The sequence below is a fragment of the Lepisosteus platostomus genome, chromosome 3, assembly GCF_059453375.1.
Source record: "Lepisosteus platostomus isolate fLepPlt1 chromosome 3, fLepPlt1.hap1, whole genome shotgun sequence".
Classification (NCBI taxonomy): domain Eukaryota; kingdom Metazoa; phylum Chordata; class Actinopteri; order Semionotiformes; family Lepisosteidae; genus Lepisosteus; species Lepisosteus platostomus.
Genome location: NC_142613.1, coordinates 37,869,080 through 37,895,930, shown reverse-complemented (window position 1 = coordinate 37,895,930; position 26,851 = coordinate 37,869,080). Strand labels below are relative to the sequence as shown.

The 26,851-nt window shown below is 37.0% G+C and overlaps 1 protein-coding gene across 10 annotated transcripts; it reads right to left on the bottom strand.

Moving 5' to 3' along the window:
* Positions 1-1,664: 1,664 nt before the first annotated feature.
* Positions 1,665-26,683, bottom strand: susd4 (sushi domain containing 4). 10 transcript variants are annotated; one of them, XM_088625528.1, is made up of 10 exons: positions 26,537-26,683; positions 25,971-26,140; positions 19,064-19,206; positions 14,016-14,219; positions 9,956-10,129; positions 7,437-7,625; positions 4,850-5,041; positions 3,743-3,887; positions 2,784-3,169; positions 1,665-1,767 (listed from the first exon to the last, which is right to left on the bottom strand). In XM_088625528.1, exons 2-10 carry the CDS (start codon positions 26,111-26,113, stop codon positions 1,733-1,735), a joined length of 1,611 nt encoding a protein of 536 aa, XP_088481654.1. In that variant the 5' UTR covers positions 26,114-26,140; positions 26,537-26,683; the 3' UTR covers positions 1,665-1,732. The 10 variants fall into 10 exon arrangements, with proteins under 10 accessions (XP_088481654.1, XP_088481656.1, XP_088481657.1 ...); XM_088625530.1 differs by lacking the exon at positions 19,064-19,206 and adding an exon at positions 24,190-24,231 and having other exon boundaries at positions 26,537-26,682; XM_088625531.1 differs by lacking the exons at positions 19,064-19,206; positions 26,537-26,683 and adding exons at positions 24,190-24,231; positions 26,386-26,523.
* Between the last annotated feature and the right edge of the window lie 168 nt (positions 26,684-26,851).

Here is a 26,851-nt window from a genome sequence, read left to right as displayed (position 1 = left end):
ACCTTATAAAAGGTACAGTCACATCTAAAACACCTCAAAGTGTCAATCTGACCTCAAACTCAGATTGAAGTACTGTATTACAGTTATGAGATAATGAGACCAGCTCTGTAACTGAGAGCAAACCATAAAAACCAAAACAAAATAGGCCTTCAGGCTGACAAAGATAACTTCAAAAATTAGATCTTGGCTAAACAAGGATGTTCAGGAATACTAAAACAGTTTAATTATTTTATATACAGTATTTAAAAACATTCCCATGCCATCTGTATCAGTTTAATAAAAATGCGACCCAGAAACATATGGTAATTTTATATTTATATTTAATGATAACTATAGAAATATAATGTATTTAGAAACAGATTTCGCAATGTTCGTTTAATTTACTTATCTTCATTTCTGGGGAATGTTCTAACAGTCAATTCTGTATACCTGACCAGCAGTGCAAACATTTTGTTCGGTTAAGAGTGAGAAGGTGTTTTAAATTACAGCTTTTTGCAATGTGTATTTTTTCCATCCTACAAAATTGTAGACATAAATGTCAGTATAAATCAGTCATTTGTAGAACAGATCAGAACCTTTCATGCTGTAGTTTTTACACTCACATTACTGATTATAAGTGATCTCATAACACTCAATTTAAACATCTGTAAGTGGATGCAACACTTTTCTGCTAAATATTTCTAGTTCAGCCTTGCTTAATTCCACCTTGATGTAGCATAAAGGAAAAACACTGAATAAAAAAGTGATGTGAATACACAATCCATCCACAAAACACACAAGTTTCATGTTCTGACCTTTCGATTCATTCTACCCTTTTTAGCATCTTTGGAAATAGCCAAGCGATCACTGACTGTACATTTTCACACCCTTGATGAAAAAAAACAAACATGCAACCCATGAAGAGGACTTTTAGTTTCTAAAAAGAGAAACAATAGTTTGCTCACTACAAAACACAAAGATTATGGAAGTAGTCTGGCTGAACAGTCACAGATTTAACACATATTTGCTTCATTGGTTTATAATAATCCAACAGTGAGCATTAAAAGATTTCCTATGGCTGATTTACATATTTCCATGGATGACACCTCATTTAAATATTTAAGCAAATAAAGGAAAGAAAAGTTAGGGATCTTCTGCACATACTGTATAGATACCACATCCTCAATTAGAGATTCATGTTGCACATGAAATTATCTCACAGCGGGTATCATTGCTGCCTCACAGCCCTGGCTGTCTGGGTTCAGTTTTGGACCTGGTGCTATCTATGTGGAGTTTTTATGGTTTCCCCTGTGTGTTTCCAGTGGTTTTCTTTGGGTGCTGTAGTTTCCTCCCACATTCCAAAGGTAGACTTGTAGGTGAACTCGCCCAGCAATGGAATGCCCAGGGTATATCCCACCCATTGCTTGCCAGGATAGACTATGGCTCACCTGTGACCCTGAATTAGATTAATTCGTTAGAAAATGGATAGATGGATGAATATATGATCCATTTCTGTTTCTAACTGGTAATGTGTTTTTTTATGCTTAACCACACTGGACAGCATTATCTGTTTGTCACTAAGCATTTTCTGGGTAAGGCTATTTAAAGTGCTGGATCATTAAAGTCTTTGCTATAAGGTTAGTGATCAGATAAGAAGCTGAAAATGATTCATAACCAGTAAAGAAGTGTGTTCTTAGATGTGTATTTCAAATAAAGGGTTTGTTCTGAAATCTGAACTCTGAATAAAGGAGGATTAATAGCCTTCTTCTTCTTCCACAAGTGGTATTTCTGAAAGAGAATAATAAAATGATGCATTATAAAAAATGATTCCCTACTGTTATATTTATTAAATTAAATATATAACATGTTACTATATTTCAATCACCTTACTTTGAAAGAATTGTGATAAACATCATGAATGGTTGTCATAATATGCATGGGCTGGAGAGATTTTGTTTATTGTAGTGGTTTTTGTAAGGCAATAATACTTGCAAATGATAATTTCCTGAAAAAGGACAACCACTGAAGGGATGAAAACTGCCCTCTGACAATCAAACCACTGCTGAGATTCTATGAGAAAGACGCCTGAATAGGCCACTTAACATGAAGTGTAAGATCCAGTCACCCAAATGAGTATTCTCTTTTATTCACAATGACACAATATGTGTACCATACCTAATGTTTCCTTTCAATTAAAAAATGACTACTTGACATTTAGCTGAATGTATACGAAGACTGTGGAAAAGGCACTATGATGGAGAACTAGGGAGCAATAATGGCAAGAGATTTGGTACTGTATATCCTCCACTTCATCTTTATTCAAGACAATTGTGTTTCTTCTATACTTTCATACTGCACAATGTACTGTACATGTGAAGAGGATGAAGAGAGACTCGTAGATACTCCGAGGCCTCCCAAATGTTTGTAGTTGCATATTGCACTCCATGCAGAATGTCTCCAAACCATGCCTGCCTCACCCACAAAGCTCTATAATAGCATGACACTCCTAAGCCACTCTCTGCAAAGACTCACCCACTGTGTCTGATACTCTAGGGTAGGGCGTGTGTTCACTTTTTAAACCACTTTTTAATGAGGAAATGTTTTCACTGCTAATACTGTAATTTTAAACTGTAAGATCCAGTTGGAGTATTAAATAAAATGGGACCACTTATTAGTTTGACGTTTTAGAGTTATTTGAAGCAAGTTGCCTTCTCTTTCAGGGAAGCAATGTTGAATTACACAGTAGTGAAATTATTTTTGCATGTAATAATTTGTGCATGCATGTCATAGAGAAATAAACATACCATCTGCTATGTCAATGCTGGGACTTGTGGAAGCCGTGTCTGCAGTGGATGTCATAACGTTTGCTCTCTCCGATGTGTTGTTCAGTCCCCCTGGACACGTAGACGACGGACATATACTTTGGAGGTGTTCGAAGGAATCTGTTAGGCTTTCGCAGGTTTCATACTCGCTGGTCTCGGGATGCACTGCACTGATGCTTTCAACATGACCGGGATAAGCAGGAGGTCCCTGTTCTTCGATGTGCAATGATTCCCCTTGTCCAGCAGGGGGCGGGAAGCTTGTTGGCAGAACATTACTGCTGCTCACAGCCTCATCGTAGGAAGGCAGCAGTACAGGAATGCCATCTACCACTACAAAATTGGGAGAACTTGCACCTTGTTGTCCGTCTCTGTGGGAAAGCATAACACATGCTGTTGATTAAGAACAAAAACTCACGAAAGGTGCAAACTTTTCATTATTATTAAGGACAATAGTAATTATTTTGAGCTCACAGCTTCAGAACCATGTAGCTCTACAATGTCTCTCAGTTATAATTTTAGAAGAAAAAGAGAAAGCAAATGGATAAGAAAATGGATTGAATGTTATCACTTGTGAAGCCTAGAAGTGAAGAACCTGGAGATGAAAACATTAATTTTATTAATGTTCTCACAAATTTTATTAGAGTTCTCACAAAATCAATGACCTTGACCATTCAAACCATTTGTTCAATAAAGATATAACAATGTAAAATTTTCTGTGTTATTTGTTGAATAAGACTGTTTTTATTTATTATTATGACTTCGATGAAGATCAGATCACGTTTTAGGAGCCATTCATGCAGAAATCCAGATAATTTCAACTGTAATCGGATTGGACAACTGCCACTCAGAAATTAACTAATGATATTTAATGTCTAGGGTTCTAGAGTATTCCCTTACTTGGATTCAACTTTCTAAGCATGTGTATAAAGAAATGTACAAACCTCAGCTGACAGTGAGTCTTGCACCTGAACTGGAACACTTTGCCCAGAATGACAAGGAGCAATGCCAGCAACACACTGGTAGCCGTGAATGCAAACACCTTCCATGTTGTCAGCAGAGATTCCTGAGAGTTTGGCCAGGATGGCTCTGCAGAAGTAAAAACATGCACTGTATTGAATTTGTAAGTTTAAACCATTATACATTTTAAGAGATACTGTGTTGCACTGACAGTCTATCAATTTTTGTTTGAAGAGAAAAGGGTAATGTAAGGTAACTGAGTAAAAGTGAAATTGACTATTTAGGTGACTCTTCTTCATTTCAATGCCTGAATTAATATCCTGCCACATCACAGTTAGATGTGAAACTTCATCACTGCAAATAACCAACACCATAAGAAAGTATTTCCCCTCACCATTTTGTTGAATTACAAATCAAATACAGTATACATATTTTATAAAAATGAATATTCTGCTCAAAATTAAAAAACAAGTATCCTTTTATTAGAATTAAAAAAAACGTATTGCTGTTTTAAACATTAGATTTATGTCCCTTCCACAAAACAAATACCTCACTATAATGGTAAAAATCTATTTCTTACTGTTTATTTAAAACTTTAAATTTCTCATACAAAAGACAAGTTACACCCTGGTTTGGTTGGTTTGTCTGTTTGTCCGGTATCAAACAATATCATCTTACTAAGTAGGTAAGTAAAACCATCATCTGATTAACCTTAATTATATTAATTAGGAATTAATACTGATTAAAACTGTTTTCAATATTTTATTTTTACAATGTACATTCAGAAAAAATAATCATTAAAATATTCATAATTATTATTTCTGCCACTCAGAAAAAATAATAATTAAAGTCTTATTTTATTAATTATACTGGGTTTGGCACAATCATTGTATTTATTTTGTAATACAATATTTACTTTATTATCATTAATATCGATGACATTTGGAACTTCTTCTTCCTTCTCTCCCTGGAATCACTGGAATCATTGTCAAGTTAGAAAATAATGTCAATATATAAAACCCTAAAAAGTATTTATTTAAAATAAGTTTTTTTTTAATTAAGCAGAATATTTGGTGCTTTGTTATACCTACCTGATTTAACACAATACACTTGAATGTGGGGAAACCACTGCCCATACTGACAGGTGATATACCTGTAGTCATTAGCTAAAGAGTAGCCAGGGTCGCAGTAGAACTCCACCACTGTTCCGTGAATATACCTGTCACAGGGGTTAGGATGGCAGATATAGTCTCCATGTTCCACCATGGGAGGCAAGGGGCAAACTGAAAATCAAGATGCATTTTATCACTTAGGTAAGCATACAGTACATTTCTCTTACTGCATAAACAGTCTCCCAAGCAACTAAATTCAGTATTATGCAGTAGCATTATGTATTATTATGATTATATAAGCTGGAGCTTATTCTGGCAAGCAGCGGGTACAAGGCAGGATACACCTTGGATGGGACGCCAGTCTATCACAGGGCACACAAACAAATACATACTCACACCAGGGCCAGTTTTCACACAAGCCAGTTAACTTACCTGTATGTTTTTGGATTGAAGACTTTGGACTTTTTTTAAATTGGAGAACCTGGAGGAAACCCACGTGAAAACAAGGAGAACGTACTGTACAAACTCCACACAGTTAGCACCCCAGGTCTGGAATTGAACCCAGGACCCCAGTGCTGTGAGACAGCAATGCTTACTAATGCACCACTGTGACCCATTATTATTTCTGTTATTAAATATTATAAATGCTGCTACAGTTTTAAATCCTTTAGGGAACCTTTTGCTTTTCCAGTGACATATGATTCTGAAGAACCTAAAATCTAAAAGGGAAATGCTCAGCAAATTAAGATCTGCAGAGTCTAATGCAGCTGGTCAAGCAGGAATCTGGATTTAATATCAGAGATAGAAAGTGCTCCAGAAAATAGCAGAATACCACAATGTTTGGGGCTGGGGGGTTTAATATGACTTGGCCCCATATCACTTAAATACAAAATTGAGCCTCCAAGCAACATTCAGCAGTCAGCATTATGTAGCACATTTTTTATTATTATTGTTGTTATTGTTATGTACTTAGTAATATCCGTAATAAGTTACTTTACTGTTAAAAACAAATTGTATTGCACAGGCAATTGTGACATTTGGTGTAGAGGGTGCTGTATCATGAAATGCTGAAATGTGGAAATTAAGGTCTTGTTTTTATTTTGCTTGTTTTAAAGCAACAGTGTTAAAAAGTGAAAGTCATGTTCTGAGAAAAGGAGAAATTAAAACTGAATCCAGTGATACAGTAAATGTAACATTCAGTGTCTTTCAGACATTAATCCTTCTTCTAGATTATTGAACCGCAAATGCTGAGCAAAAAAATGTATAGCCCCAATTAACAACATCTAAAAAAGAAAGAAAGTGATGCAACTGACTTTTCTTCTTTAAATTTAGTTTACCACAAAGAGGAAACAAAAGAATTGCTGAAATCTCTTCTAAGAGGAACTCCTATTATTCACGAGGAGATAAAAGAATTCAGATCTTTTATTTGTGTACAGTATACTATTCTACTCATATTTCTCTGTAAAAGCTGAAACTATTACAAAAGAAGTCCAACTCTTACATTCCTTTATAACTAAATCTTTTTATCCTTCATCTTCATTTTTCAATCACATTTCCTTTTGGAAAAGTTCTGTTGAGCCCTCTGAAGAACTGTACATAAATCTTTAAATAATTCAAAAGAATTGTCTTTATCATTGATTTGATACTGCTTGATATTTCTTTATTGGTTTATACTTTGTAATTTAAGAGCCAGCGTTTTGCAATTTATAAGGAACACTATTTGCAATTTGCACAGCTAGAGCCGCTCAGCTTCACTCCACAGTCTTTTTCACTCAAGCTACCAGATGCCATCTCTTGTGCAATAAGAGGCTCTTCACACAGCAGGTTTATGTAACAAGCATGCAGGAGGGCTGGTTCCAGTTGAATAAGGATGCATGCTTGTGCTCAGAAAGTGTGGTGTAGATATAGTAGGTATAAGCAGTTATAGAGGAAATTACAAATGCAGTTGACTTATAATCAGAAACCATTCTAGCGGACTACCTATAATGTTAACAGTCTTATGGAAAAAAAATCCTAAGGTTTACAGATTGTACTTAAAATTCATGCCTGCAAAATACTGACAGGATAACTGTTGTTTTGTTTTTTTGTTGAAGCAAGTTGAGCAATTAAGACGTAATTTAAAAATGAACATTTTTTGTTCTGTGGTTCAAAGTTCTTCAGTTCATTGCCCCTCTTACTTACTCCTTTAAAATACCAAGGGGGTATTCTCATGGGGTACTGCAGAATGCAAGAAATCCAAGGAACATCTTAAGGCAACTCATTGTCAGCTTGCATTTATCTACCCTCAACATATGCTTTTTCACTTTGAAATAATATTGCTTCCAGTCTTTACGGGGAAATTTGGTCCATTGTTAATCTTAATGAATATCCTTCCATTGGAAATCAAAGGTCAAAATATTTTTTTTAAAGAAACATATGTCCCAAGCATATGTAACATGTTAACAGTCTAACCATATTTAAACAGACACCGAAGCATCTGTATATAGTCCTTGCTACCTAAATCAAGACAATGAAAATCAACAGCATTATGTTATTCCCTTGTTCATAAACATAGGCTTGATGTTACCTTCAACATCAAGGCACCTTGGTGGGATGTCTGACCAGATGAGGTTGTACATACATTCCAGGACCTCTGAACCATCCAGTTTATAGCCTGGAAAGCACTGGTAACGCACCACTGTTCCCACCGGCACAGAAAATTCCATTTCCGAAATGTTCATGTAGCTGTGAGGAGGAACCACGGGTCGCAAACAGCCTGCAACACATGGGGCACACCATCAGCACAAGAAGCATCCCATCCACAAGCATATCGATCTTAATGAAAGTGAGAACTGCACTTCGATGTTTGTAAATACACAGTTAATAACTGACAGCAATAATCGGTTATCTTTGCCAAATCTATTTTTTCTCTTTATCCCCAACAAGCACAGGATTTTGAAGACAATTGTCTGACAACGCATCATTCCACTATTTGTGCTCCATTACAGGAGAACAAAACGCTTTGCTTCATTGTAAAACCCTTTCAAATGAATAGAGTCTATTTTTTTGCAAGCTTTAAGGGACAGTTGGTACCATCTGCTTTTTCTTTGATGTACAGTAATTTTGAACGATTCTATGTTGTTGTTTCTATTTTAAAAATAATGATTCCATTGAAAGATGTTTCTGTAAGGATTCCCTAAAGCTCTGTAAGAAGGGTGCCAATAAATCATTTGTTATATGGTTTCTTTGTCAAATGTCTTATCAACATGACATGTTAAAGTGCCAGTTGACTAGGACAGAAAAGCACAGGTTGCAATTTGCCAGCTTGGGTTTGTAACAGTTAAGTTAACCATGATTACAATCAAGACGTAGCACTTATTGACTGTTATTTGTTCTAGCATCTGAAGCCTGTGCTTGACGGTACACAGTTTCAAGGCAATGGTTCCATGGAGCATTCTTTCAGTGAGCTATTTTATACAACAGTTATACTGATTGTTCCTTTACTGATTTATACCACCTACTATAATTATGTTCTATTGTGATATGTAGGCAACTAATTCTATTCAAGCCACACACAGTGACTCATCAAGTCCAGAGCTGGTTTCTACGCAGGAAGTGATCAGAGAGCATATGATTTTCATGAGAGAGAGGAGACAGCATCTGCAGCCTAGTACAAAGCATGCAATGCAGATATACAGCTTCCAGTGGTGACAACGAGCCTGAGACTTTCACAGCAGAACTGCGTCTAATCAACCTGGTTGATGACAAACATTATCCAAAATCATGAATTTCTTGTGTATTCGATAAAATGTCAGTGCCACTTTCCTGAGAATGACTTGATGAATATGTGACAGCCCCAAGGGAGTTTTTTTTTATCTGCAGTTTAACCACTCTGTCTTGCAAAAGTATTCAGCCCCTTTTGTGCAAATACAAAATGATCCATGTAAATTTTTTAAAGTTAATATTGTATTCAAAACATCAATGCTCAAACTAAAAACTACCTTTGACTTTAAACTAGTTAAAAACAATTCAACAAAAACAAAAGAGAAAAAAAAATTAAATAAACTGATAATTTTTCTGACCTGTAAACTCAATATAACGTGTGATGGAAGCACCTTTGACAGCAATTACAGTCACAAATCTTTTGGGGAAAGTCTCTACCAACTCTACCAAAACATCATTTTGGTGCAATTTTTTCCCCTGTCATTTTGGTAGATTTATTCAAGCTCTCTCAAGTTGCTTGAAGATTTCTTTGTACAGCAGGTTTCAAGTCTTTCCATTTTTTTAGTAGAACAGGTTTTCATGATTTGTTTCTAAAGTGTTTGTTCTGAAATCACAAGAACCATTATAAGGCCACTTTGTGTATACATTTGTGTATAAACTGTGTAGCTCATTAAGGTAATTTTTGCATAACAAAGTGTTTGAATACTTAATCATGACTTTTCTATTTTTCTTTAATATTATTTATCTATTCCCTCTTTTGTATTTATTGTGTGGAATAGGTTGTGCATAGAACAAATATTCAATTGCCACTTCAAAGTGTCATAACTGCAAACTTTAAAGCCAACAAATGTGAAAACTCACTATCACATGCAATTTAAGAGGTAAATTTGCTGGAAAGAGGATTTCTGTGAAACATCTACCATTTTTACCGTTACGAGCTTTTACTAAGCACTACCATTGCTTATATTTGTATAGTCTGAATAATTTTAAAAGGCACTGTAGTCACCAGCATACTGTAAACTGTAAACTGAACACATGTGCTGGTACAGATACAGTAAGTACGCTATAAATGTGTCCAAACTCTCCATTTTCAGTACATACAAACAAATCCATGTAACATAAAACATACTGTTAAAAAATCAGATTACTTGTGTGCTATAGCTGGACTCAGTCACTGTCTGAATAAAAAGCACATAGTAGCTTTAACAGCAGGCATCATCCATGGAGGTACTGTAACATCATGGGAGAAAAACTTTTGTTTAAGGGTCTGAATAATTTTGAAAGACACTGTACGACCAATATAAAAAAAATGAACATGTGCTGGTACCAAAGTATAAAATATATAAAATATAATACAAAAACATTAGAAAATGATATTGGCACCTTGACAAATGGGCAGGCTGTCCCATGTTCCATCATCCTGGCACACTGAGACCATGTTATCCATATCTGGATACCGTATCTGGAATCCTTCATGACATCTGATTATCAGTTTGTCCCCCGGTCTGTAGGTTTTGTTATGAATATCTGCATCTTCAATATATGGAACTAGACAATCTGCAACATCACACAGAAAATGTATCAGTAGGAACTGTGTATCAATTAGGAATAATTCTTGTAATATTGATTGATTAAAAAACTAACCAAGTCAACGGGTTATGACTACTTGTGGTTCATACTACTTTGTCAGTGAATTGTCAAAGCCTTAAAATGATAAATGATAGGTAAACAGATGAAGCTTTTGCAGACCCAAGTCGTTATGGAAATGATCTACATAGCAGTGGTACACATCCTGCCATTAATAGTGGGAATAATGCTGATGGATAACTGCCACACAAACACCTTTGTATCATGACAATTGTCAAATGATAAAATCTATTATGTTGTATGTGAAAGCAAATGTTGATCATTCAAAACTGTTTCCCTTATGAAAAATGCAGTGATATCAAACCTTTGTAATTTAAATCAACATTACAATTACAAACATTCCAAATCTGCATTATACACAGAAAAACAACTAGGTTATAGAGGGGACCTGTGTTAATGTACAAACTGTCAATTAACAAGCAGAGTAATTTTACACTGAAGAGGAAAAACGAGAACAATGCTTGACAAAATAATTTCAGAAACTTGTTCTATTTTTTACTTTTTAATTTGGAAATAATATCTACTTGTGCCAAGGTTTTCTTTGTCAAGTAATAGTGCTTGCAATTAAAATCATTTAAAACCCTTTGTGATACTGAAAGGATATTACACATTAAAAAGCTAATTTTAATATCCCTTGTTAAAAGGTCGATAAATAAGTAGGTAAAACTAGTACCTGATCTAAGGCATACCTTAGCATCTCAATAACATTTCAATGGGATGGTTCAAGTAATTTGATTAGGAGGCCATGATTGGTAAGGGCCAATGGGGAAGTTTGGCCAGGATGCCGGGGTTACACCCCTACTCTTTTTGAGAAATGCCCTGGGATTTTTAATGACCACAGAGAGTCAGGACCTCGGTTTTATGTCTCATCTGAAGGACGGCGCCTGTTTACAGTATATTGTCCCCATCACTATACTGGGGCATTAGGACCCACATGGACTGCAGGGTGAGCGCCCCCTGCTGGCCTCACTAACACCTCTTCCAGCGCAACCTTAGTTTTTCCCAGGAGGTCTCCCATCCAGGTACTGACCAGGCTCACACCTGCTTAGCTTCAGTGAGTTGCCAGTGGTGAGTTGCAGAGTGATCTGGCTGCTGGCCGTAATTTGCTAGTATTTTCTTAGTGTCATTTTTTCTGCTTTCAGAATTTTCTAAGTTAAAAACATTGTCCGCAGCTACAGTATCCCTCTTGTCAGGCTGATGTTCTGGCCAGGACGCAGGTCATCCTCAGAGAGAGACAGCACATGTCTATTGACCAAAAACACTAGAAATGAGCAACCAACAGTGCTACCAAAACATCTGGGAGACCCTACAACTCAGTGACGCTATTTCCCTGTTTGTAAGGAGAAGGGTCTTTGTTCCAGCAGGCTGCTGTGGTAGAAAGGTAGACTCAAAGGGAGGTCATTGCCCTCCCATTCCCTAGCAACCTCAGGAATAAACAGAGAACTGCTAACAATAGCCATAGAAAATAATAATACAAGAAAATGTGTAAACAAGAGGTGGTCATTTAGCCTTTATAGATTGCTTGATTTTAGTTGCTAATTATTCTAGCTGGCAAAGCTACTCATCTAATACTCAAATGCTAAGGAGCACTTGACATCATAGGAGCATAGACGCAGGAGTGCTAGCTGACGAAGGATGATGGTTGCCTATTGCTAGGAGGACTCCTTGGCCTTGAAAATCTTCTGCAGTCTGCAGTTCTCAGGAGCTCGAGAGTGTCATAAGGTTTGGGAGCCACAGAGTGCAGATGTGTTGAGGCTGAAGAATTTGGAAAGATCCACTCTTGGGCCTTTAGGTCCCAGGGATGCTTTTCCATGCTGATAATCAAAAGGTCAAAACATAGGAACTGAAAACAAAATCAAATCCTTTGGAGACCAAGGGGTTGAAAAGCCTCAAGGATGCCTTCAGCACTTAGGCTAGATTCCTTGCTGAATCCTTGAAAGCATCATCCCACGGTAAAGACCACAGCTGTTGAGTTGATCTTGAGGATTTGGTTGCCAGTCTATGGAGGCTTCAAATGAGTGTTGGCACAATAGTCCATGTTAAGAGCAGAGGGTCATATTGTGGCCTTGGAGATTGTCAGCCTTATCCAAACCTAGAGGATGCAGTCCTGTGTTGACACAATTCTTGAGCTGGTAGTAGGTGTTCACTTCAAGGCTCGAGATCGAGATCAATCAGTTTCTCAAGATGTGATTCTATGTTGGGACATGAAATCCCTGATACATTGGGAAAATAAATAAATGCCAGAATCTGGCCTTTTGAGACCTCAAGATGGAGTCAAGTACTAGGGCTTTAGACCTGTCAGAACTAGGGATCAGGCTCTACAAAGAAATTCAGAAATTGAGGCTGAGATCTAACGGCAGGTGTCAGATTCTGCCATGGGGCTTCAGAAAAGCTTACATATGGCCAGGATAGCACATTGAAAACAGAAATGCAAATACAGTATTTACCTATGTTCTCCTTCATTGAAAATATCATTGTAGAATCAGTGTAATATGAAAAATATTTATTATACTGCTTATTATTCATTGGCTTCTCGAGGAGATCACATTGGGAGAATGAGTGTTTTGTTTTGTCCCACTACCTTCTTGAAAAGTGGTCAGAAAAGTAATGCAATATTCCATGTAACCATTGGTTATTTTTTCTGTACTTACAGTACTCTTTGTTTCCATTCAAGTGACCCTGTATATCAATGTGCTCTGTATTGACAATCCAATGCAAAGTAACAAAATGCACATTACTGATTTACCATGTGTTACTTGTATCATTAGCTTAACAAATACAGGAGAATCTGCTTACTTTTTTTCTTGTGCCTAGATGTCCCTGAACTGTGCAGGAATGAGGGAATTGTGCACTATTGCTAAATAAAACATTAGTGGTGCAATGAAACACTCTTTGTAGAGCTCCCCCTTGTACTATCTTTCAGCCTAATTCAATTAATTGAAGCTTCTTGATTTCCATCCATCCATTTTCTAACGGCTTCGTCCAATTCAGGATTGTGGGGGTGCCGGAGCCTATTATAGCATTGTATGCAAGCAGCGGGTGCAAGGCAGGGTACACTTTGGATGGGATGCCAGTCTATCACAGGGCAGACAGAAATTAAAAACACATACAATCCCACCAGGACCAGTTTTCCCAGAAGCCAATTAACCTACCAGTATGTTTTCGGACTGTAGGAGGAAACCCATGTCAACATGGGAAGAACACAGAAAATTAGATACAAACATAGATAGCACCCCAGGTCTGGAATTGAACCCAGGGCCCTAGCGCAATGCTAAGCACTGTGATAAGAGAGAGATAAGATCACTTTAATAGGCATATACAATTTCTTGCATTAGGAATTTGTCTTTTCACATTCCCCAGCTTGCTTTCCATGAGACACACAGGCACACAGACGGGGAGAGAGAAGCTTGGGGTCAGAGCACAGGGTCAACCATTTATACGGTGCCCCTGGAACAGTTGGGGTTAAGGGCGTTGCTCAGGGGCCCTCCGGAGTAGGATTCCTCTGCTGGCTGTGGGATTTGAACCAGCAACCTTCCAGCCACAGGCACAGATCCTTTGCCACAGTGCCACCCGCTTTTGGATTTTAAATTTCTAAACTTAATTCATATTTTAACCTCTTTTCTTTATAACGATACTATCTGCTTTATTTGTACTTACTCCTCCTGCCTCACAATATTTTTCAAAAAGCTTATCTGCTTTGTTGCACAGACTTTGTTGGGGTTTTTTTTTTGCCTGCCATGCATACAAATGTATCCCCATCTGTGTATTAATGCATGTGAAATGTTCCCTCTCTCACCTTCTGGTAGGCACAATGGTTTTTGACTTGGTTTCCAGCCCATGGACTCATTGTGAAGCCGAACACAGACTGTCTTCGAAGGGCCCTTGAGCCTGTACCCTGCCAGGCAGCAGAAATGGGCTACTGCATTTTCAAAGAAGACTCCGGAACTCGGCGTTCTGTTACCATGTTCAGGGAAGCCGGGGTCAGAGCAGAATTGCTTTTCTGCAGATTAAACATAGGTATATTATTAATGAAGAGGTGAGGTGTAAAACTGAACTTTCTTGGCAACACTCCAGTCAGACAGGGAAATGTACAGTACAAGGCAGCTCATTACAGTCATACTGTCAATACACAAAACAACCACATACAGTATAAATCCACATAGATATATAAAGAAAAGAAGCATTCAGATGTCTCTCTCTTTGTGGCTTTTTAAATTTCAAACAGTAGTAAATCTAGGTGAAAATATTATTAGCATTTATAGTATTTAGAATTTTAAGAAGGGATAGATTAGAGTCACCGGCTTTTTTTTCTTGACTTTGGTTGCTCTGCCTGCACAATATTTCACGAATGAATGGGAAGAACTCATGGCAAGATAAAATACAGCACTTTACAGGTACTATGCTGACATTCTTATTTCTAGTAGTTCAGGTGGGTAGCTGTGTCAGCATGCGTAGGCTGCAAAGGAACAAGTAATAGGTTTATTCGATGCTGAAAAGAAAACACAACGTTTCGGCCATGGGGCCTTCTTCAGGTGTGAGAAAGACAGGGCAGTAAGCAAAGGTTCAATTCTCTCTATTCATTGTAGGTTTCATTTCACACCTCTCTTCACCTACCCTGATTTCACACTACCAGATTGGCCACTGTCTGATTGGCCTCTCTTTCTGTCCCCTGCTCCCGCCTCTCGCTCCTCTTCTCTCCCAGCTTTTGTTCTCCCTCTACATTAACTTTGCTTACTGCCCTGTCTTTCTCACACCTGAAGAAGGCTCCACGGCTGAAACGTTGTGTGTTCTTTCTTCTCTTTTCAGCATGGAATAAACCTATTACTTTTACATTACATTTCTATTTAACCTCTGGCCAAACATCTATATATTATTGTTAAAAAAACTGGTAAACCATTTCACATTACATTCTATTTACTCAATACACAAATTAGAGGTTAAAAGAAATTCAATAAACAAATACAGCCATCTCAATAGTAACCGCTAGGTGGAGATACAATGCATATTAATGTGTAACTTTCAGTGTACCTTTTTCTTTTTGAAACTAGATCCATTGCTGGGATGTATTCATATACTTCTAAACATAACCTTTAACACTCCATTGTGACTACACTCTATTGGTTTATAGTCCAGTTCAAATTTACTGTTCAGCAATATGTGATATAATATTTTTTATGAGACTGACCTGCCATAAGGGTTACAATATGTGGTTTCTAGTTAAGCAGTAGAAGTGTACTGTACCTTCTACAGTAGAAATGTAACCCTACTCCGAAATCCAAACTTTACTAACCCAGTCTGTTAAATACAGAATGCAAGAACTAAAGGTATTCTGATGCTCCTGATGAGCTTTTAATAAGCTCAATAATAACAAAATTGAAATATTAACGTAATATTATATGTTAAAAGATATGTTTCCCCTTCACGAGTTTAGAAAAGCTTTGAATCTCAGCCTGGGTTTAAAGATATCAGCAATATAAATGAATGTATCAGTACGTAAGAAATCACTTATGAGCTCTGATATCAGCATTTAATTATTGAGTTTTTTCTGTATATAAGATTACATTGTGATAATAATCTGCTGAAAACCATGACTATCAGTCAGAATAATTCAGATAGTTCTGATGGATTCAGCACACATTTTATGCATTATAAGCTTAGGTGACATTTCTAAAACTTGCAATTTCTAAATTTTGCAGGGTTGAACTGCAGTTTTATGATGAACACAAAAAGTTAACTGAGCAAGAAAACCATACCGTGACAAAACGTAGCAAGCTGGAAACAGATTATAGCAGAGGAAAGCATAAATCTTTCATATCTGTGTCATTGCAAGCCTGACTGTAATTAAAGTTTCAGTTTGCACTGTACTAAAAAGGAAAAGCAGCTTCTTTATGGGGTACAAAGGTAGGAAGAATCTAAAACAATGTTCTAGATGTAATAATTACTTCATCCTGTGACTTGACACCTGTAGTTGACAGATTGATGAATACGCCAAATAGTATGGATGAAGCATAGTTGCTACTGACATGGATCTAGTCTCATATGGTGTCAGTTCCACCTTAAATGGGAACTGCAGTCCCAATTTCTCAGAGTTGTTATTAAATCTCGTAACGAAATTCATTGAATTGATAGAAGAATTTTACAAATCAAGCACAAAACTCATGAAGTTTGTGAAAATACTGTAAGTTGCCATGCTGTTGCAAACTTGCATTTCCAGTTCCCAGGAATTGCAACGTGCTGTGACCCTTCCTGCTCACTAGTCTCCATAATGAATAATGTAATGGGATGTAAGGGAGTATAAATACAGGTAATACTCCCTTACATCTGCAGAAATGTTCCAATGTGATCTGGTTACAGAGATAACAAGCAAGTAGCATTTGTTGGCAAAACTGAAATCAAAATCAAGAGCAATATTTCTATTGGATTACAAGACTTATATTCACAAGCCTACTTACAAGTTACAGCGTACATTTTACTTTTATTGTGGTTTGAAATTCACTCATCGATGCTACCTCTTTCGAATCCCGAAATTTGTAAATAGCATTGCAGTTCCCCTTTGAAACTCAGTTACATACTGTAGCTGGTCTGATAATTTAGTTCACTATATAATTGTAATTGTTCTAACCAAACTCAAAGGTGTTTTCTGAGTAACTGTACTTTTAATTAAGCTAATGTTCCTGAACTGCAAATCGCATATATGCCTATCTAAGTAAATAAATAGGTGAATTATTTTGTTGACCACAAAAACCAGAACATACCTGGCCTTCCTTGCAGGACCTCTTGGTCCAAAAGATGTGACTGAATGCAAATAAAAGCCAAGAACATATATACAGTATTTTAAAGTGGAATTATCGTGCATGATCTTCATAATACTGATATAATTTTTCTCATTAATCTCATTTGATTTACAGAATGTGTTCCACAGTCACAATCCACACAATATGTGCCAGCTTGCAGCACAGGCTGCAAGGCTGATTTACAGAAGCTTCTACAGTCCTCTGGATCCAATTAAAAGGGAGAGAAACAAAATTCAGAACTGCTCACTATCAGGCTGCCTGTCTCCTCTCAGACACACACAGCAGCTTGCCCTTGAAATTTGCTCTTGAAAAAAATCCCTTACTCTACTGCGTGGTTCATTGTATGACTATTGTTTACTTTTTTTATTTAACAAAATGTAACAAAAATTTGACACACTTGTTAAAACTTGGGTGAATTAACAGGCACAAAATACAGCAAAAAAAGAAGAAAGGGTTAGAAAGAAACAGATGTAAAACAGATTCCAGATTGATATGTAAATATCTAGGTATTCATGCTGAATATTTATTAAATACATCTACTACCTTCAGTGACTCATTTCTTAAAGAGACAGAGCCTGCTTTAGAAACATCATATTATCCTGTTTGCAAAACATAATCTTTCCAAAATGGTTAAGCATTAAGCTTAAACACCTTAACTTATTAAGCATTAAGACAGTTATCTAAAGGCAAAGGTTAATATAAATGCAGACTCCAGCAGGGTAGTGAAAGATCTCACTTAAGAACTAAAGCATGGGTAGGCAATCCTGGTCCTGAATAGCCAGTGCAGCTTTTCATTCCAACTTAACTTTTAACAAGCTCAATCAGCTCATTATTGGCATAATGGGACCAATCTAATAGCCACTCCCAGCACTTCTCACTGCAGTTTTAAAGAAAGCTGGAAAACCTGCAGATAACTGGGCTTGCCAGGACCAGGATTGCTCAGCCCTGGTCTAAAGTCTCAAGTAAGGCTGAAGTCTGAGGGCTTGTGTTCAAACTCCTCACTTAAATCCCCTTTGTGAATAAAGCCAGAGATCACTGATGTATCTAAACATAAGTGAAGCACATAAGATTGAACCTACAGTATCTCCTTTCTGGATACAAAGGACGTCTGCACTTTCATGTACAGAGCCTTGCAAATATTATTTGACCCCCCTCCAATGATGTCCTATTTTGTTGAATAGGAAATCAGTGAGTATTTTAAATCAAAACTTGAATCTCTAACTAAACACTTTCATGGGTAAAAGAAATGAAATGTCAGTAGAAACTGCACAGAACAATCAAGGTTATTTTCTTTCTAAATGTCATTAATTTCATTCTTTCTTAATCCAACAAAATGAGACATCATTGGAAGACTCTGAATACTTTTGCAAGGCACTGTATAAGCTTTGGGAAGGCCCAGATGTTCCCTGCCTTTTGAAAATAGTTGGCCTCCATATACAGTATGCACAATGCACACTCAATTAGAAGTCTCTGCCAAATCTCTTCCTACCAATACTCAGTGAAAAGTCTGTACCCACAGATATTATGGCTTTCCAGGCTTACAGAAGTCATAAACAGTGTTTTCTGTTACTACATCCCATCTCTCCCTAACCTGCCTCCATTAATTTTCCCCTTGCTAATGGACAGTGCCTTTCAAAGGAAGTGAAATTTCCAGCTGTCAGAACAAACAACTTTTAAGACATCCACCTTATTGCAGCACTAGGCCTTTGAGAATTGTTCTTATTGTTCCAGCAACCTTTCTGTTCCACAATAAATGAATATACTTCCTGTCTGGATCTGAGAATTTATAGAAGAAGGCCAAAGGATGCACTTAATTTGTGATGGAGCTCAGCTCCCACACCTCTTGATTTGAGACTGTCTGCACTCTGGGACCTCTAAGGCATACAATAAACTTAACGTTCATTTACAATTTCAATATCTTTTTTAAAGATTTTTGTATAGTTGACTCATCGATCACATTCCCCCCCCAAAACACATGGTGCTGACCATGTATGAATACATCAAAAACAGACCAGAAGTGTAAAGAAAACAGAACAGGATGCAGCTTTACTTATCTGCAGATGCGCCGCACAAGCTGCCAGTGTAGATTGCCAGGAAACTGAATGGGATTGATATGGGATGGATTTCGCATTCCAATGTTGCATACTCCAATATTCAACAACACATTTCCTCAGAAATGAGGAGAAAATTGATCTGTGAATGTATTAAAATGTTATACATATCTCCTAATATCTGGCTAATGTTAGGAGAGGCTATAACAAAAAAAAACTACCTTTTGTTACATACCCACTAGAATCTTTTTAAAACCAGACATGTATTTTAATCATGGTTTTATGAAAGTAAGGTAAAAGATAAGGGTTTTAGCCTTAAAATAAAGCAATATATTTTTGTTAGCATGGTTACCCATGGGCTATATCTGTAACAGATGCAGCTGTGTTCTGTTCCTGGCATGGTTCAATCACTAATGGGTTCAGAGTCACACAGCACTGAAAGCAGCAAACTTAGTTGCACTGAAGGACCGGGTCTTCTGCCTCGGGATTCTACAGTTTTTAAACAGGGCGATGTTACTTCTGTGACAGGCTCACAGCACTGAGCCTTGTCACATCTACAATATATGGGAGATTATACAGTCAGATTCTAAAACCATATTGTTGCTAGCTCTGGTGTTTCCTAGTAATAGTGGGGTGGAAAAACAGGCTGGGGAAGATAAATCAGGCTCAGGGAGGTTTATTGCCCTGTTATTTACAGTACAGAGAGGATGTGCTAGTCACTGCAGAGAGATACTGAGAGCCTCCGCTGCACAGACACGAGCACAATGAGACAAAATCGAGATTCCCTTCTGTTTTATTGGAGGAGGAAGAGGAAGACATGAGTCTGGTTTGGGGTAAAGGGGAAAGGTCATGGGACAGCTACCTCCATCGATCTTCTAACCACTTCATCCAATTCAGGGGAGTGGGGGAGCTGGAGCCTAGCCTGGCAAGTAAAGGGCGCAAGGCAATGGACACCCTTGACGAGACACCCGTCTATCTCAGGGAAGACAGACACAAACACCAGGCCCGATTTTCCCAGGAAGCAATTAACCTACCAGTATGTCTTTGGACTGTGGGAGGAAATCAGTGCACCCGAAGGAAACTCACACAAACACAGGGAGAATGTACAAACTTCATGTTGACAGCACCACAGGTCTGGAACTGAACCCAAGGCCCCAGTGCTGTGAGGCAGCAATGCTAACCTACGGCCACCATACCACTGGCCTAATTACATAATATTATTATAGGAACAAGGTTTATTCCATGCTGAAAAGAGAAGAAAGAAAACATAATGTTTCGGCTGTGGAGCCTTCCTCAGGTGTGATTTTAGTTGTCTTGTTAAAATGTTATTGACAGTGGCAGCCTGAAAATGCATTGAAAGTGTAGAGGTTAAAAGTTGCTGCTGTACAGGAGTGCTATGCACCCATACATTTGCTCTCTGCTCACAATGAGCTTCAGCACTTTGTGATTTACAAATTAAGCAGTGCGTAGAGGATTTGTGAGAAAGTGAAGTTAGCAGGGCAGCATCAAACCTTTAAGGGGACAAGGGGATGCGAATGTTTACAGTTCTTTTACTCTTGAATTAAAAATGCAACAGAGATAGCTGAAAAGAGAAAAGTGTTAAATCTTCTTCATTTTCTTCTTTTTAGTGTTATGATAATGATGCTGATGATGCAGGAAGACAACAATGTTTAACATATTCACCAGTGTTTTGATGTTGTCACAGCTACTTACAAATTATTTAATCCTTGGATACTCTTAAGAACAAATAAGGTCCTTAACAATCAAAATTTAAAGCAAATAACTTTTCAAGTAACTTTTATTGTAATAAGTAATAAGTAGTTATTGTTTTAAGTGCCTTTTATTGTAATATTTCTTATATAGACTTAGAAAATATGAAGACATTTCTTCTGTTTTTTTAAAATATAATTTGCCGAAAGGAAAGTAAAATAACTAAATTAGTTATGGGGAAATACACAACGCAATTTATGTAGAACTTTTCATTTAATACTAAATCCATGATTAGTAAACTACTGTATCTGTAGTTACATAATCAGGAATGTGAAGCAATACTACTTAGTCATACCCAGCACACAGACAACAGTAACTAAGACGGGAGAATTAGCTGTCATATTTGTAGCTGTAAATCCTATTTGTGAAGGAAAAGCTTACAGAATCTCAATTATGAATTATGAATAAAGGAACTGTTAACAGAACATTATGTATTTTATGTTATTACTGCTTGTTTTGTAAGCAATGATTCATAGCAATTTGCAATTTCATTAACTATCATTGTCATCATTTACTGTAAGTTGATCCCTTGTATTTTGAAAAAGCAACTTTCTATAGTAGGCTGCATTTTTTAACTGGCACAGTGCCATTCAGACTGAAGTTCGGAATAGAAGGAGAAGGTGAAACTTTGATATTGCAGCTGTCAATGGCAGTACTACGTGACAGTGCTCCACACTTGAAAATAGCAATCTGCATTTCAGTGATTTCTCCTCCTAGCTTTCGAGTGGCAGGATGATTTATTCATGCAGCATCACTACAAAGGTAGCCTCTGTAAAAGCTAATGCTCACTTCCCTTGCTTTTCATTTGGTTTTATTGATGTCATCTTTTTTTTCAGGGAGACCAGGAAAAATGTTGGATTATTAAATTAAAGTTGTACCAATTCCAAAATCCCACCTAGGCACTCCTTCACCCATCAACGGACTTTGTAAAAAATGAACTGGTGAGCTTAGCCACTCCATGTCACAAGACCCTACGTTTACTGGCAGCAGTGTGAAGGCTGTCGACTCCTGACCTGATTTGTGTATACAAATTATTTGATAGAATGCTGTGGCTGTGACCTTGAGCAAGGTAATTTACTCAGATTGCTGCCATGAATGCCTTGATGTATATATACAATTACTTCCCAACTGACATGTTTAATTAAATAAATGATAAAGTTAAAAATAAATTACTGCGATACATCAGATAATGTGGTTACAAAGAAAATCCCTCAATTTTTTTTTACCTACTGTATTACTTTACTATATGTGATGAACCACAAAGACTGCCTTTCAAAATGCTCTGATGCTAGGCTTAATTTGTCAGCAATGTTTTCAGCCATTTTAGAAGTAAGGAACCCACAGGCACTGTGCACTGTGTATATTTCCATGGCGACACATGTACACACAGCTCACACACAAACTATCAGCAGCAAAAAAGAGGGATTTATTGTCTCTTCCAGGGATAACATTTGTTTGTCTATCCACACTTTGTGTCTGTCAGGTGCTCTGCACAAGCTCCCTGTGCATCGGTGAAACTCAAGTCCAAGTGGGTCTAAACAGTATTATAATAACTGCTTTTGGATCTGTGTCTGCTAGCCAGTCAAAATGTCCATAACGTCAGAGCACACATAAAACTGTGTACTTTGTGCCCTTTAAAGAAGAAGCAATTCTAGCTCAAAACAGGATGCTATGCCAATTTGGAGTTCATTCAATAAATCACTGCGTAATACTCAATCTCATCAACAGCAAACATGTGCCTCCTATGGTTGTCTCCTCTTGATGGTTTTCAATCTCTCACTCTTCAAAATCCAATTAATGTATATTTCTTTATCTAAAGATAGCAAATAAAGACATATCATATGTTAAAAACAACCTGTCTTGTGTGCAATGAAGCCTCATCTCTAATATGTGATGACAACCCAAGACTGGACACAAAGAGTTTTGCTTTCATAAGCAAAAGAAAGAGTTTTAAAGAAAGACTTGGGAAATAAAGGGGCGGTGATCCCTATTTTCACCAGCCTCCTGCTGATCATGGTTAAAATTCTTGCTTTTGCTTATGAAATCACAACACACTTTCTTCCCAGACACACATAATACATATAGTATGTGTGTCTTAGTCCATATAACACACATACAATACTACATACTGTATATAATGGATGTTTTTAGACTTTAAGTTAAAACGATGCATTAATCACAAAAGGTTGCACTTAATTGTTGATAATTGCCATTGTCAATATGAATAAAAGAAGATTAGTCCATAACTGTGTGAAAAATAAAGGGAAACTATTTTCTCCTATGCTTTTTGAAACAAAACTTTATTTAAGAGGCACCATTTATGCAGGAAAATAGGTTGATAATCTAAAATAATTCAACATTTAAAAAGAATATAAATTCAAAGGGACATTTTGAAAAGGCTGGTGCTCATTTCAAGTTATTTTGGTCTTGACATATATGGATTTAAAATGATAAAAGCCAAATGACTCTACATGTTGCAACTACTGCCTTAAACTATAGTACAACCTCCCTAAAGATATTTACCGATTATTAAAACATACTTACGAAGAGTAGCAATGAGTAGCAAAAACTAGATTTGTGTGAGAATAAGGATGATCTGAAAATATTCTAAATGCTGTTTTTTTATGAAAGTCAAAATATCTTTTAACACTTTTCATAATTGGCAGGCAAATAACAGTTTTTGTTTGGGAAATACCTACTGTGTATACTACTGTGGGAGTTTCTGAACTTTGAAGGTCTAGAAATGCCTTTCATAAAAGCCAGACTCTGACCACATCCTTTCAAGGGCATAACTCCTGAAAAACTGTGTTTTCTAACAGCTGTACATTTTATATAAAATTACTTTACTGTAGTAAATGTTAAGCCTTCTTTTCCTGAGTCATTACAGTATTAGTTGATTACTCAAAAGTAACCTTGACTCTAGCCTGCATAGAAAAAAAAAACTATTATGACTGCAACACCCCTACTGTGTCATTTGATCTGTTAATCAGTTTTTGGCACTATCAGAAGTTTATAGTCTGGATCTAATTATCCAGTTATAATATATATAGTATAACATTTTAATATTGCAGTTCTTTGTAAGACAAAATGGATCTGAAACTTAGTCTTCAATCATTATTTAAACTTGAAAATATAGGCAATAGCTATAGTAAAAACTTGTTTGACAATCCTGGGTCTAAATTAAAGTGGAAACAAAAAAGAATGACATTAAAATATAATTCTACTTATTCATGCTGTAAACCATTTATTCCTGGTAAAGGTCACAGTGACCATGAGCCTATCCCGTAAAGACCATTGACAGGCTGCCTGTCTATTGCAGGTCATACAAATACACAATTTTAAGACATCAACTAACCTAGCCAGCTTGTCGTTGGAAGGTTTGAGGAAACTGGAGCACCTAGAGAAAACCCATAAGGACATATGAGAACATGCAAGCTCCACATGGAAGGTTTACCAGTCTAGAATTGAACCCAAGAGGTATAAAGCTGCAGGATTAACTGCCATACCACCATGCTGCCAAAAAGTAATTTCCTTTTTGTTAATGTTGTGTTTTGATCAGATAGAGATTGTGGCAATATGCAAGGTAAGGAGTAATAATACAGAGAGTAAACAAAGAATGGCTGACTATTATAAATTACGTTAATTATTGAAAGTAGCCACTGCTCCACAGACAACATATAAACACTAAATTTACATCATGGAACCAATTTCTGGAGCCATAGGATCAATTCCTGGGGTGATATCTGTGTGGAGTCTGTGTGTTCTCCCTGTATTCATGTGGGTTTCCTCTGGACATTCTTGTTTCCTCTCACAGTCCAAAAACATACTGATAGTTTAACCAGTTCCTGGGAAAACTGGCCTGGCCCATATGTGGGTTTGTGTGTCTGTGTTCCCGGCGATAGACTGGCGTTTCAGCCAGGGTGTACCCATTCCCGCGCCTGTTGCTTGCTGGGATACGCTTCAGCTCCCCTGTGACCTTGTATGAGATGAAGAATTAGGTTGAAAAATGGATGGACGAGCGAAACGTGATATTAGACCACTGCTTTGCCTAACTGTTAGTCTTAGTCTTACTCTCCACTAAGACATAGAAGACAATTCAACCCAATTTATTACTGCTTTGCCTACTGCTGTATGTACAGAGTACAGTACATACTGTACACAGACAGAATTGAATGATTACCCATTAATACAGTAATTCTAATCTTAAACAGTGCCAGAGTTGATACAATTTGAAAACCAATGTTTTTTAAAAAAACTATCAATGTTATTGATCTAAATAATCCATAATTTTATTAATGAACAATGATCCTTTAAGAAGATAATTCCTTCACCATTTTCTTACATATTCTTTCCTAATAGTTCACGTTGAGGCTTATTATGCCATACTGTAGGTTCACATGTTCAAACCTAATGCATACTGTATGTGTAGTCTAGTGCAGGAAGCACAGGAACTCCTATTAAAATTTTAAAGCAGCACTGGTGCTCATTAAAATCTGGGGGAAAGGCAAATCAGGATATGAACTGAACAAAACAAAATCTTAAAAAACTCAACTCTTAGAGGATGAATAGTAGTCAACTAATTGGAACAGAAACAAATATCCCTTATATTTCAGATTATTTTAATTTATATTATCATTTAAGCACTCAGGGCTCTGTATTCTTATTGAACGGTCCTGACTACAAATCCTAGATGGGATGCTGGTGTTGTACACTACAGTACTTCACTCAGACTGTTCTAGTTAATGCCTCGTTGTACACATTTTCATACTTTCAGGTTATGAATGCAAAAGAAACCTAGATCTTCATTGACCTAGCTCACTGAAACATAATCAACTTTGATGACACAATACCATAATCAAATTCAACCTCTATATGTGATTATATAACTAGTACTAATACAAATTATTTCATATGTTTTTATGAGGGTAAATTATGATTAATAATTAAATAGAGGTCAGCCCCGTTAAACGCTAAAATAACAATAAGCAAATTGATTAAAAAGAACGTACTAGCATTTAAATCACTTCATATATATAGGCAAAAGTATAATATGAGAATCTGATCATAAATGAAATTGATATGAATTTAAATACAAGTAATTAGATCATTAGTAGGCCAAGCAATCGGAGAGCGTACCTACTGTGAAGTCTGAAGAGCAGGTGTGCAACTGAAGATGAAAGCAGAAGATCAGCGTCAGGAGTTTTCGAGGGGACGTATAGTAGTGGTATATTAATGGATCTCCACACCTTGATCTCATTACATGATGATACATCTTTCATCAGAACAAATCATCAGATAGCGGTGCTCTGAAAACAACAGAAAATGTGCCGTAGTAGAAATCATTAGTCTAATCATCTCATCTACACGTCTCGTTTGTGTGTCGTGTACTGTATTTAAGCTGCGATAACATATAAAAAATGTCAATACCACGTTTAAATACCGTAAGCAAAAAGGCAATGCTTAGGCAGGTTAACAAATACAAGAGGATCTGTATATTATAGTTTTCTTCCCAAGGCCTGTAGATTTTTTGTTGCATTCTTTAACAACGTACCGTAGCATTCCGTGATAACAAGCAGACCGACACCTGTCCTGAAATATACTTTTACTTAAACCGAGCTCGCTTCTTTCAATGTTAACGCATTTCACAAGCTGATAATAGGGCTTTTTTGCATTGCTTTTACACGTCGCCTCTCTTTACTTACCTGCAAATGTTAAACATGAATAAAAAAATCGCTTCCTCCTTCTCCTCCTACCCCGCTGATGCGGAGGGGTAATGTTCCAGGCTCGGCAGATTTCCAATGAAAATTACCGGCAGATAACGCGAACGCGCTCGGCAGTCGAGATGGAGACGAGTGCAGGGACAGGGGACGCGCATCTCGCTGTTATAAGAAAGTAATTCCATAGCTCTTGTGTCGCGCCTTTTAACTACCAGTTAAGATAGGAAAGTGTGTTTCACTGTTTTGAATGATACAGAAAAACTGAATGTTCTCTGAAAACCGTCGGCAATAATGTGACAG

Bases quoted from the DNA above. Each gene is read 5' to 3' on its own strand.
- susd4 (XM_088625528.1), bottom strand. From the start codon at position 26,113: ATGAAAGATGTATCATCATGTAATGAGATCAAGGTGTGGAGATCCATT. The intron at 10,130-14,015 runs GTGAGAGAGGGA...GTGATGTTGCAG, and splicing joins ACCATTGTGCCTACCAGAAG to ATTGTCTAGTTCCATATATT. The intron at 7,626-9,955 runs GTGCCAATATCA...CATGTGTTGCAG, and splicing joins CAGCCTGCCCATTTGTCAAG to GCTGTTTGCGACCCGTGGTT.